At 35.7% G+C, this 13,906-nt stretch overlaps 2 protein-coding genes across 5 annotated transcripts in view; both read right to left on the bottom strand.

The window, feature by feature from the left end:
* The window catches only part of LOC120542147 (protocadherin alpha-C2-like), a 503,189-nt gene that overhangs the window by 444,333 nt on the left and 44,950 nt on the right, over positions 1 to 13,906 (bottom strand). The window lies entirely within an intron of this gene.
* Positions 2,775 to 5,709, bottom strand: LOC120541976 (protocadherin alpha-4-like). The gene has a single exon (XM_039774018.1). It carries the CDS (start codon positions 5,205 to 5,207, stop codon positions 2,775 to 2,777), a length of 2,433 nt encoding a protein of 810 aa, XP_039629952.1. The 5' UTR covers positions 5,208 to 5,709.

Raw genomic sequence — 13,906 nt, 5'->3', positions numbered from 1 at the left:
ACAATAGAATGTGTTGATGTCAACTTACAAGACCGTTGTGGTGATTACTCATTGAATCACAGAAAATAAATCTTCATAAGCACACAGTAACCATTAACAGGTTATCTCTGATTTTTCTGAGTACAAATGATGACAGATGATAATGTCTACCCAAATGAGTGAGGGCAAAATCATAAGGTGTGTTCAGATCCTTTAGTAAAAGGATGTCCAGCTAACTTCCTATACAGATCACCTTTAACAAAGCTGAGCTGCTTCTAGTGGGGTCCCTGTTTAATTAAAGAATAATAAATTTAGTTTAGAATGAATTAGTGGGGTTTCAAATGTATCATATTGCCCACTGTTTCTGGTATTATGAGTTACATTCTAAGTTTTGAGTATCACAAATTGCCTAAATAAGTGATTCCAGCAATATTGAGAGACTTTTTTTTTTTCTTTTCTACTATGCAATCCTTTAAAATATTTTACTATTGATCTATCCATCCATCCATTATCCAACCCTCTATATCCTTACTACAGGGTCACAGGGGTCTGCTGGAGCCAATCCCAGACAACATAGGGCGCACTATTGATCTACAAAGATGAAAATTCTAGCCCCTCCACTGGATATGTTCTTATTTCACCTTTTATACTAAAGTGCTTAGGATTGATTGTGTTGCTTGACCTTCTAGCCTACATCCTTTCAGTAAATTATCTGTAAACACTTCTTCACCCATGTTGTTATCCTCTTTTTTCAATTCCCGTCTGCCTTTTGGGCAGTGGAAGCTCAAGGTAAAACATACAGTGGAGAGACTAAGTGGTGCAATGGTAGCATTGCTGCCTTACAGTAAGGTGATCTTAGGCTCACGTCACAAGTCATCCCTGTGTGGGGAGTGCTTTGAGTAGTGAGAAAAGTGCTATATAAATATAACAAATTATTATAATTAAAGATGACCAGTCATTGTATGAAGGTGTCACTCATGCAGATGGATGCTTCATTCAACCATTAACTAAAAGGATATTTATATCATATTTAACATTTAATGCCAATTGTACTATAAGGATCGAGTCCCTAGTCTTCACTTGTAAAATAAATGTGATAAAGTATTATTCAAAAAAGTGTACCTATATTCAGATAGGTTTATTACAGTAGTCTTTACCACATTTACCTGCAAAGAGTAATATTTCAGAGATGGATATGGATTCATTAAAACCTTCATCTATATTATAGACATCTAAGTAACAAATGTCTTTAGCAACAGAGGTAAAATTGAAAAAAAAGCGAGTAAGTAAGCAAATAGAATATACATCTTCCAGAACAATCAATGCAGCCTGATCATTTGTCCACTTAACATTCAAGAAGGGATAATTAAAATCAATTTCTGCCTATGATATAAGCTAATTATGGAAGACACTGAAAGAGAGGCTTAAAAACATTAAAAGAAAGAGAAAGTGGGCTAGAGCATGGAGGGATGGGGAGTGTTAGAGAGAGAAAGAGTAATAATAAGTAGTAAAGCTTTAGGAGTTTGTCATAGGTTCCAAAAAAGAAGAATGTCAGGATTTCAAACATTCTCCAAAAAGGAAGTATAAAAACACTAAAAAGAATGAAATATTGTCTTCCTTAAATATTACCTCAAGTATAACCACTTTCTCTCACTACGTGTGCCATGTCTATGGCAATTATAATCTTCCACCTGTCTCTTTTCCATGCCACACTGAAATCTCATTGGTACTCATTATATTCCCAAAACATGTCACAGCATTTTCATTGATGGTCTTTCTTTCTCTGCCTTCCTCTTGCTCTATTCCCATTGACTTTACCCAGTAATGCAGCACTTTCAATTCCTTCAGCTCTGCTGATGTGTCCCAAACATTTTAAATTGATTATTCTTTATCTGACTTAGTAATCTTTTCCTCTGTTCTTTCTTTAATACTCCTTCATTTGTTACTTTACTTGTCCATGAAACTGTTATTCTACTAAAAAAAACATGTTTCACAGCTCTCTAGTCTACCTTCATTGTTCTGTTCAGTCTTTTTCACAACTGTACTTTAAGAGAGACCATACATAACACCTTAGAAAGTTTGCTTTTCTTTTAATGGTTATGTGTTGATTTGAAATATAGTTTTAAACTACAAAAATAGGATTTTTCACTATAGCAATCCATCTCTTGATTTTCTAATCCATTCCTTCATCTTGTGTTAACATGCCACCTATAGGTAACAAAACTGATTCCCTTCCTTGACATTTTCAGATTTTACTTTATATTCTTTACTTACATTTATATACTGCTTTTCTCACTACTCAAAGCACTCAGCAACCACAGGTTAAGGGCCTTGCTCAAGTGCCCAACAGAGCATAGACCCTTCTGGCATTTACGGGATTTAAACCAGCAACCATTTGATTGCCAGTGCAGAGCCACCACTCCGCCCTTCCTAGTATTCTGGAACTATCTTGTCTTTGGTAAAGACCACAGCAATTCAGGGTTAGTCCCTTCGCTTCACTATCTTTTATTACAACATTTAACATTTCTTGTAATTTCTCATAACTTTCAGCAATATATACATCTGCAAATTGCACATTGGTATCATTCACACCTCCCACCCTTATTCTTTTAATCTCTTTAATGTCTCTTAAAATCATTTTGCTGTCCAACAATAAAATATCTGGTGAAAGAACACAGTCTTATCATAAATCTCTTCTTATAAACTTCCATCCTCTAAGTTCACTAGCGATTCTTATAATAATAATCATAATACGAAAAATAATAATAACAATAATGTACACATAAAAAGAACAGTTACAAAGCAAAGTAAAGCAATTCCACAATGAAAACGGAAAGTTTTAAATAACAATAACTCACCACTTGCTGGATTTTAATTCCACTGTCAGAAATGACAAGAGTATTTGCATCCACAACTGAATCTCTGTTTACCTCTGGTCCAACAAAAATTAATCTCTTCTCAGCTGTCTGGTACTGTTGGTTATGAAAAAGTGATCCACTCACTTCTACATAGTTTGTGTCACTTAAGTACTTCCTAATTTTAAAATTCTCATATATTCTATGGCATTGGATGGCAATGACAGTAATTATACTGATTAAAAATAAGGATGAGACTGAACCTAAAACAATAATCAGGTAATATGTTATATTATTTTCTGGCTCATCTTGGGCGGTATTGCTTTTAACTTCAGAAAAGGCGTGCGCTTCTGTGTGTTCAGCTACAGTAATGATTACTTTTGCAGATGCAGAAAATGAAACGCTCCCGTTGTCCTTCACTACTATAAGCAACTTATGAGCAGTGACATCAGACTCAGTCATCGTCCGAATCGTCCTGATTTCTCCTGTATAGCGTCCCACTCTGAAAAGTGACAAGTCAGTGGCATCTTCAAAAGAAAAAGAAAGCCACGCGTTATATCCTACATCAGCATCATAAGCTCTGATTTTTGTAACTAAATAACCAGCTTTCACGTTTCTTGCGATGGTCTCTTCCACTACTGCAGTTCCATTTGTGACGGAAGGAAACACGACAACTGGTGGATTGTCATTTGTATCCAAAATGAGAACGGTCACGGTAACGCTGCTGCTTAATGAAGGCATTCCGGAGTCTTTGGCTACAACAATGAATTTAAAGCTTTTCAGTTCTTCAAAGTCAAAGGTTATGAAGCTAAATACTTGTCCATTGTCAGAACTGATGGTGAGAAAAGGCACCACTGGATTTTCCGTGGCTTCGTTTTCCCGCAGATAATAAGTGATAACAGCGTTCTCGTTCGTATCCTCATCCACGGCACTAATTTCAAGCACTGGGGTTCCAGGAGTGTTATTTTCCTCTACGTAGAATACATAAAGATCTTTTGAAAATCTTGGAGGATTGTCATTTACATCCAGCACGTTCACTAGAACAGTTTCAAAAGATGATAGAGAAGGATGACCAAAGTCTTTTGCAGTGATTGTTATGTTATACTGGGATGCCAATTCTCTATCAAGTCTTGCTTTTGTTGTTAAAGAGTACAGATTTTCCTGAAGCGAGGGTTTTAATTCAAATGGTAGGGAAACAGATGTGGTACATGCTATTTTTGAATTAACTCCAGAATCTACGTCCGTGATACTAATTAGCCCAACTACTGTACCTGGCTTTACATCCTCGAAAACTGAACTTTTTAAAGATGGTACTTCTATAACGGGTGCGTTGTCATTAACATCTTTTATTTTAATTACAACTGTGCAGTGGCTACTCATGGGTACATGTCCTTTATCTGTAGCCTTCACTTCAACCTCATACACTTTCTTTTGTTCGAAATCTATTAACCCCTTTACTTTTATTTCCCCTGTATAACTATCCAACTCAAATAATTCTTTAATTTTATTTCCTGCAGATTCCTCGAATGAATACACAACGTCGCCATTACTACCCTTGTCTAAATCAGTAGCATTTACTTTTAAAACAAGCGTACCTAACGGAACATTTTCCTCTAATGTAACAACGTATATTTCTTCAACAAAAACCGGGGCATTATCATTCACGTCACTGACTATTACTGTAATATTCATGTCGCCAGATCTCGGAGGATTACCGCCATCGACTGCTGTTAACAAAAATTCAAATTCGGGTTTTAATTCTCTGTCCAAGGCTTTTTGTAACACCAACACAGGAATTTTATTTTTCTGGCTACCTTCCTTTACTTCTAAAATAAAATAATCATTTTTACTTAATTGATAGAATTTTAACGAATTAACTCCAGAATCTGGATCGAAAGCCCCCTCCAGAGGAAAACGAGACCCGATCTGAGTTAATTCTAAAATTTCTAGTGTTTTCTGTTTGCTTTGGAAGGCCGGAGAATTATCGTTTATGTCTATAATTTCAATCTCTGCTTGGTGTATTTCTAAGGGATTTTCCATTGCAATTTTAATGCTAGTAAAGCATGCCTGATCTCTATCGCAAAGCATTTCTCTGTCAATTCTTTCTTTCACTAAAAGGTCTCCAGTTTTGAGATTTACCTGCAGCAGCTGCTGTTTTGATCCAGATATCACACGAAACCCTCGGGCCTCGACATTTCTGACGTCGAGACCCAAATCCTTCATAACGTTGCCGATAATCGTCCCTGGTACTGACTCTTCTGAAACAGAATACCGTAGATGTGCAAATGCGTTCGTCCAAAAGCTCAGAAGAACAGCAGAATACAGAGAAATCTGTTTATAGCCAGGCAGTCTTCGATTTTCCCGAATGTCCATTTTCGAATATTACATGAAGATTACGCACTGTGGTTTTCAATATATTTTTCTTTGTTCTAATAATGAAACTGTAATAAATTTTCAATAAATATAAATACACGTAGAAAGCTGAATCCACGCAGTCGATTTTGTGGAAAACAAGCAAATAATGAGGCGGACATTCATAAGAAAACTGTATTCCTTTTGAAACGACAACGATGGAAACATGGAAGGCAGCGACACCCTGTGTTTGTTTTATAAATTGCCAAGAATCATCGGCATTAAGCATGTTACATTGTTAAGTTATACTTCAAAAACAACATTTACCTTAACACTGCGTTGCATATTTAAGAACTTACATTTGTATTTTATTCTCAATTAAGATCTGAACAAGCAAATAATGAACAATTCAGAAGGTAAAAATTACTGAAAGTTAATATCTTGCTTAGAATTAGATAAGTTAGATAGACACTGAGTGGTCGACTCTTAAGATTAACGCACATCCCAGTAGAGAAAACATACATCTTCAGAATTAATTATCTCAAATTAGCATGTAATCTGTTAGTCATGAAAGTATTTAATTACTTATTTTTTGTCGATAACTTTCTGATTTTTTTTTTTTTTTTTGGTACATGGTGATTTTTTCTAAGTGAAGAAATCATTATTCCTAATACCAAATGACTGGAGATTTTTATTTTCATTAAACAAAAATGAAGTTTCATTTGATTTGAATACAGAGAGTATTTCTATCTATGAAACTGAAATGGGTTTTTATCCGTCACAGAGTTGTGAGAAGCTGAGGCCTATCCGAATATCACAGATAGGACATCAAGAACAAAGTGGAACACGTACACAACCACTTTTTGCCAATTTAAATAATAATAATAATAATAATAAATAATAATAATAATAATAATAATAATAATAAACAAATTTGAAAATGTATGCGATGACAGAGAAAATAAAAGTAACTGTTGAAAACTGGTGGTAGAAGCAAAGTGGTTTACAATGAGACATTTTATTACTATAGGTTGAAAAAAAATAGCAATAATAAATATATACTGCTTACGCAATACTCGACTTGCAATTATACCATTTTTCCACAATTATGGTACATCTGTATTTGTTTCTAAAGAAACTCAAAGTCTTACATGTACAATATTGTTGGGAGAATAACAGATTTTAAGTGTATTATTACTATTATTATTATTATGAAAACAGTTCCTTTAACTATAGGCTGTTGTTTCACATAGACCTACATACACTCATTGAGCAAATTATTTGGAATATTGTAGACCTGCTTATCCATGCAATTATCTAATCAACAAATAATGAGACAGCAGTACAGTGCATAAAATCAAAGATTTTAGATAGATATGGTTCAGGAGCTTTAGTTAATGTTCATATCAAACATCAGAACTGGAGAAAAAAGTTATCTCAGTGATTTTGATGATGGCATGATTGCTGGTGACATACAAGCTGGTTTAAACATTTTTGTAACTTTTGATCTCCTGGGATTTTCACACATAACCATCTGAGTTAAAAAAAAAAAAAAAACAAAAACCAAAAACAAAACATCCATGAACAATAGTTCTCTGACTCAAAATACCTTGTTGATGAGAGAGGTCAGAGGAGAATGACCAGACTGGTTTGAGCTGACAGAAGGGCTACAGTAACTCAAATAACCACTCTGTACAATTGTGATAAGAAGATAAACATCTCAAAATGCAAAATACATTTCATCTTGAAGAGGACAGGATATAGCAGCAGCAGATAATGTCAAGTCAAACTCCTGTCAGTCAAAAACAGAAAGCTGAGGCTACAATGAGAACAGGCTCATCAATACTGGATAGATGAAGACTGGAAAAGTGAAGTCTGCTCTAAAGAATCTCAATTTCTGATGAGACACACAGATGGTAGGGTCAGAATTTGATAAAACAGCATCAATTCACCCTCCTTGTGTCAACTGTCCAGGCTGATGGTGGTTGTGTAATGGTGTGGCACACATTTAACTTGTTAATACCAATCAATCATCTCTTGAATGGAATGTACTATTTGAGTATTGTTACTGACCATGTGCATCCCGTCATGGCCACAATTTACCTATTTTCTAATGACGACTTCCAGCATGGTAATGCACCATGCATGTCACGAATTAAAAATGGTCTCAAACTGGTTTCATGAACATGACAATGGGTTTAGTGTTCGTCAGTGGCCTTCACAGTCACAGGATCTGAATCCAGTAGAATGGGATGTGGAGATTTGTAGCATGAATGTGCAGCTGACAAATCTGCAGAAACTCTGTGATGCAATCATGTCAACATGCACCACCATCTTAAGGAAATGCTTCCAACATCTTGTGGGATCTATGCTATGAAGAATTGTGGCTGTTTTGAGAGGAAAAGGAGGCTCTACCTGGTATTAGTATAGTGTTGCCAATAAAAGTGCTCAGTGAGTACATGTGTCATATGAAAAATTACAAAACATTTTATTTTTTCTTCAAATGCATAAAAAGTTCCTCATCATGTGTTTTCAGGATGGATTACACCTTTAATAATAACTTTGAGCCCATATCACATTCCACCTCTTGTACCAGATCTGATATTTCAGTATTTCTGGCATTCTTAGTCAGAGTTCAAAGGTTTACACAAAAATGAATTAATACCTATTGAAAAGTAGAAACATATGAACGTGAAGTATGATTTTACTTGTCATTCATTTTATTTCAGCTCCACACACATAGAGTACTATTCAAATATAGTATCTTTGCTATTATCTCAACCTTTCTATAACAGTTACTCTACTTGACTAATTACATTTTACCACCTTCAAAACTCTGTGTTCTCTTTTTAGCAAAAGATACTCATCCAAAAAAAAAAAATGTCAGGTACACAGTACTTGTGTTTAGATCACCCAATCCAAATTTACAAACCATCACAAAATAGTTTTAGGTTAAAAAAGTGCACCCATTGACCTGGCCTAATATTGAAAGCTTAGGCTAAGAACTGAATCAGGCCAGAAATGGACGGGAGACACTCAAGATAATAAATTACTAAAACTGGCTTGTGAAATTTGTGGCTGTCATTTTAAAAATGTTTAAATTTGAGAATTGAATTGAGCATGAAGGTTATAATGTCTGTGCTTGTCAACTGTGAAAGAAAAGACTGACCTTTTGAACTTTTTATTATTATTTTCTAAATCTTAATTCTCTGTCAATTACAGCACATGAAGGTGATATTTGGGGCTATTACATTTTTAATTAATCCTCTTTAATAAAACCCCTGTGTGCGTCCAGGTGTCCGTGTGTGTGTGTCTTCTGGTGAAGTGCGCATGTGAGGGGCCGCTCGCGTTCAGTCTCTCCCTGTGCATTCCCTGTGCAGAGAGAGATACACACACACACACACGAGACACACACAGACGCCGCGTGAGAGAGACACACACATAAACAGAAACAAATTAATTGTATTTACATACAATCCTATGGGGGAAATTACTTCGGTTCACAACCAAATCGGGTTACAACCAGAGTTTTGGAACGAATTATGGTCATGAACCGAAGTTGCACTGTATTACTGTCAGAGAAAATTACAGGCATTTTACGGAAATACAAACCAGTATTAATGCAAGAGAAAATTAAAGGCACATAATACAGTGACGCATATTACAGCCACATACAAGGTCCCTTGCCATTTAATATAGACTGTTCCTACTAATGTTTATGTTGTACTGTTCTAGCGCCCGTTATTGTAACGGGCTTAATGTCTAGTTAAGTGAATAATTACTCATAGTAATTGTTTAAATAATTCTATATTTCAAGTACAGTCATCGTCTGGATGACTTTGATTTATGCGGGGACGATTCCAGTTCGGTGCAAAGGTGATTTTTCATGTCGTCAGATCGCACTCTTCTCGATGGTCCGGGATTTTTCGGGTGATTTTCTATGTAATAACTTAATAAGTTATAGCATAATGAAAATTGCATAATTAGATCCTGACCACCCTATATAGGACAAATGGATGTGAAAGTAGAAATAAGTAAATATTACTTATGCAAATAAAAATATATTTTTGTTATGTGCTGAAGGTTGACAGATAAAAAAGGAAACTGCTCATTTGAAAACTAAAACAAAAGTATTGCACAATCTCAGAAGGGGGAGTCCAGGGTGGGACTCTTAAGGTAATTAAGAAGTAGAATTGTGTGCAGAGATTTACTAAAGAGGATTGGCTATCTTGAAGATAGTTAAGGGAAGGTTTTAAATGTGTTGAAATAACATATTTTTTTAACAGTATCATTACTTTTATTTTATGTGTAATATTTTCCTTTGTATTTAATGTTTGTGCTTTCAAAAATAAGCTAGACTCTCTAAAAATGAATTTGGTCTAGATTCATACACTTTTTTGGTCTCAGAAGCTCAGGTAGGAGTGTATCAACTTAATGGTTTCATTGAAGGGCTAAGCGGAGCTAAGGGTGTTAAATACAGGTTTGTGAGACATGGCCAGCGACAGTTAACCAAACCTGTTAAAGGCTCAACACCAGGTGTTAGGAGCAGGGATTTGGAACTGCAGAGTGAACCTTAAGACCTCTAAGGTCACCATTGGCTACAACCTCTGTAGTAATGAAGACCTTTGAGCTCCTTATTTTGAATTACTTCAAGAACGTTACTAAGGACTTCCTGGACTCATTTCAGATTTCATACAGAGCCAACCAGCCTGTGGGTGTGTTTCCTTTTAGGGTGCAATTATAGCTTCCTAATTGGAATAAGTTATTTTATAATTGAGGCATTTTAAGTAACAGAAAAATATAGAGATATGATATTAAAAGGCAATATCCCTCCCATAGTGATACGGCAGTAAAAATTACATAAGAGAAAATAACTTAGCTTTCTTTACTGACGATTTATACGGCATTACAAATGGAGGAAGCCATAGCATGACAATACCAAGGTGGGAACTTGATGTATACAGTCTGCCATCTTCCGTCGCTGCACTGGAAGGGTTTTCGGGACGAATGACGATATCACCCATTCGTCTGTTGGCTTCAAAGTATTTGGCTGCTATCCAAGTCTTTTATACTGTCTTCTTCACGTGCAGGCCCTTACGTCAGCAAATAGTCCATTTCCAAACAAGGAAAGAAGATCCCGTGCTGACTTCCAACATAGGACAAAATAGCATACACCTGTCTCTAGGCTGACTACACATTCCTCAAGCTGTCTCCTTCCATTTTGTCCTATGTTTGGCTAAGAACTTCTAAATGCTGAGAGCCCTTTTGGCCTGGCCTGTACATGTGAACGGATTTATAAAATAATTTCTTGTACAGAGCACAGTGACATTAAACTTACATTCTTGTTACAGGGTGATACAATAAATTTGGACCTAAGCTTTATTTACCAACTCCTAGGTAAGTCAGGCACATATGTGAGGATGTTGTTTGTGGATTTTAACTCTGCTTTCAATACAAATCATCCTAGTGCTCCTAGGTACGATCTCACCCAGTTCAACCTGCCATTGGATTGCAGACTTTCTTACAGATGCAGTATATAATAGTACTTGTGGTCGGGCACACATACTATATATCTGACCCATTAAACCTTACTAATGGTACTTTACAGAGCTTTGTTATGTCCTTACTACTCTTCTCAATTTACACAAATGATTAATCAGTCAAACTTCTTAATTTTGTGGATGGTATAACACTAGTAGGCCTCATTTCAAAGAAAGATAAGTCCATTTACAGACTAGATGACATTTGAGAGTGTGGTGCAGCCATAATAATTTTGACCAAAAATGTAGGAGTTGATCACAGATTTCAGGAAACAGCCATATGCTCACCTTTCACTTATTTTAAATGGCTCTGTCATTGGGACAACAGGCTCATTTAACTTTCTGGGGACTGGGCTGTCAAAAAACATTAACTGGAACAATGACATTGCATGTATTATCATAAAAGCCCATCAGGGAATGTTTTTTTGTTTGTTTGTGTCAGCTGTGGAAATTCAAACTCTCCCAAGCAATACTGGTCCAGTTTTACTAAACAATTATCAGGTCTTTAACGGTCTGGTTTTGTGCTGCCTCTGTTCAGGCTAAGGTTAATCGGCAGCATATCATTAGAACCTATGAAAGGATCATACGCTGCAGTTTACCACCCACTCAAATCTTATATGAGTCCAAAGTAAGAAAGTTTGCAGCAAAAGTCATTGCCTATCAGACTTGCAGGCCATCACAGATTTTAAACATTCCCTCCTGGCAAACACCTTCTTGTAGTGAAATCTTAAACAACATGTCACTAAAACTTCTTTTTAGTTATTTTGACTAATCAAGTCTGAGCTTCTGCTCAGTATTTGTACCTGTGCACTAAACTAGCTAGACTTTTTTAACCCTATTTTATCTCTTTAAATTTTGTGAGTCCCTTGTATGCTGCATCGTATTTTATCACATTTTACATGTATATTTCTTCATAGTTATCTTTTTATATTCTGTGTTGCCCTTTTATGTTTAATCAGTACTAATTCCTTGTATTAATTATTAATTAATTATTATCAGTGTTAATTCCTAGTACATTTATTTTACTGTACCTTGCCAATGAATTGAATTCTGATTCTGAAATCTCTCATCCCTCCTGGTTATCCATTTTGGCCCAGATCTAAATAGTAGTGTGCTACTGGTTGATGTTAAAGGTTGATGCTGCTTACTGCGGTGGGCTGGCGCCCTGCCCGGGGTTTGTTTCCTGCCTTGTGCCCTGTGTTGGCTGGGATTGGCTCCAGCAGACCCCTGTGACCCTGTAGTTAGGACATAACGGGTTGGATAATGGATGGATGGATGATTGATATTGCTTATTTTCAGGTAACCACCATTTTTTTGTAGTCAAAATGACTAGGAAATGAAGTCTAGGGAATCACAGGACAGCAGGCTGTTAACAGGCCTGGCAACAAAGCAAGAAGTTCTAAACTGGTCTATATTCTTATGCCTAAATAAATACTATAAAGTCATTCTTTCGTTGTGGGAAAACAAGGTTTTGATACTGTTTAAACTTTGCCATTAACTTTTATATTTGCAAAGAGATAACATTACATGTTTCATTGTCAGTAAATGAAATGACTAGAAATAACTTGATAGCACCACTAACAACAATATGGCTGCAACAATGAAGATGATGTACAACATGATGGTGCTCTTAAGACAAACTGATTAAAAATGGTAACATATTAACTTCTTGAACTAATAATGAAAACAGAATCTAAAAGGAATACAGTATAGCAGCACCAATATTCTTAAAAAAATACAATCTTAAATGTGATAATGACCATTTTTATTGCATTGTAAACATGACTAACTAGAAAAAAAATATCAGTGATGTCACTGTAATAGGCTAATGGTAGCAGACACCAATAACCTACAAACAGGTTTCATGAAGTTTTGAGAATTTTTAAGAGCCTTCTAGGACATTACATGAAAATAAAGAGAGAATAAAAGAAGTCTGCTCATTTCATTTAATGACAAACAAAAAAAGTAATGCAGCATAAAATATATACAACAGTACTTCAAAACGGATTCTTTGAGCAAGAAAACAAAGATTCATTACACAATGTGAAGACTTGCCAGTCACAACTATTCATTGTTCTATCACAAATGAAGAGATGCAAATCATAAAGACTACCTGCAAATTTTGAAATATCTCAATTTTTCATTTCTCTTTTCTGCTGTGGAATCCTGTGAGTTAGACTATCACATCAAGTTTAAAGACCTTCTGCATTACTAACAAATAGTCTTTCATGTGTTCTGATTGCATTTTTTCGTTAGCCCTGAAGTACATGAATGCATCAAATTACTCTCAGGCTCTATGACTGTAACTAATCAGGTATGTATTTTGCGATATGAATGAGATCTATAAAATCAAGCATGGTTCAATGAACTTACTGGCCTTTGCTTGCTTTCTCCTGTGTACATGTCAGTGATTCTGTACAACTTCAAGACTGGTACAAAGCACAGGGAATTCAATTTCTTATTCCATAGTGAAGAGTTCTGGCATGCTGACAGAGTATCTTATTGCTCTTTAGTTTTTAAAAGGCCTTTGCATGTAAGCTCTGAACCATGTTATTAAAACGAAAAATAAATTCACTAGCAAAAACAATTTTGTAGGTTAAAGATCTAGCCTTGTACAATTAATAATTCAATGACATATTTTATAGAAATCTCCAGTAATGTGTTGAACTATAATACTACTCCTAATAAATACGTAATTCCATATATATAGCACTTTTCCAGCTACTCAAAGTGCTATACATAAACAGTGGGAGTCACTTCAATTTTTATTTGTATACTGTATTGAGGATTTGTTCTGTGTATTGTATTGTATTGTATTGACCCCCTTCTTTTTGACACCCTTTGCACGTCCAACCTACCTCGAAAGGGGTCTCTCTATGAGCTGCCATTCCTGAGGTTTCTTCCATTTTTTTCCCTACTGGGTTTTTTTTGGGAGTTTTTCCTTGTCTTCTTAGAGAGCCAAGGCTGGGGGGCTGTCAAGAGGCAGGACCTGTTAAAGCCCATTACGGCACTCCTTGTGTGATTTTTGGGCAATACAAAAATAAATTCTATTCTATTCAATGACCACCAATGTGGAGCATCCACCTGGATGATGCAACAGCAGAAACACTCACCACACATTAGGAATTAGTTAGTAAAGTGGTGACAGAGAAAGTCCATTAGAGACAGGGCATACTTAGA

This window comes from Polypterus senegalus, chromosome 13, assembly GCF_016835505.1.
Source record: "Polypterus senegalus isolate Bchr_013 chromosome 13, ASM1683550v1, whole genome shotgun sequence".
NCBI classification, from domain to species: domain Eukaryota; kingdom Metazoa; phylum Chordata; class Cladistia; order Polypteriformes; family Polypteridae; genus Polypterus; species Polypterus senegalus.
This window is presented reverse-complemented; position numbering and strand designations above follow the sequence as displayed.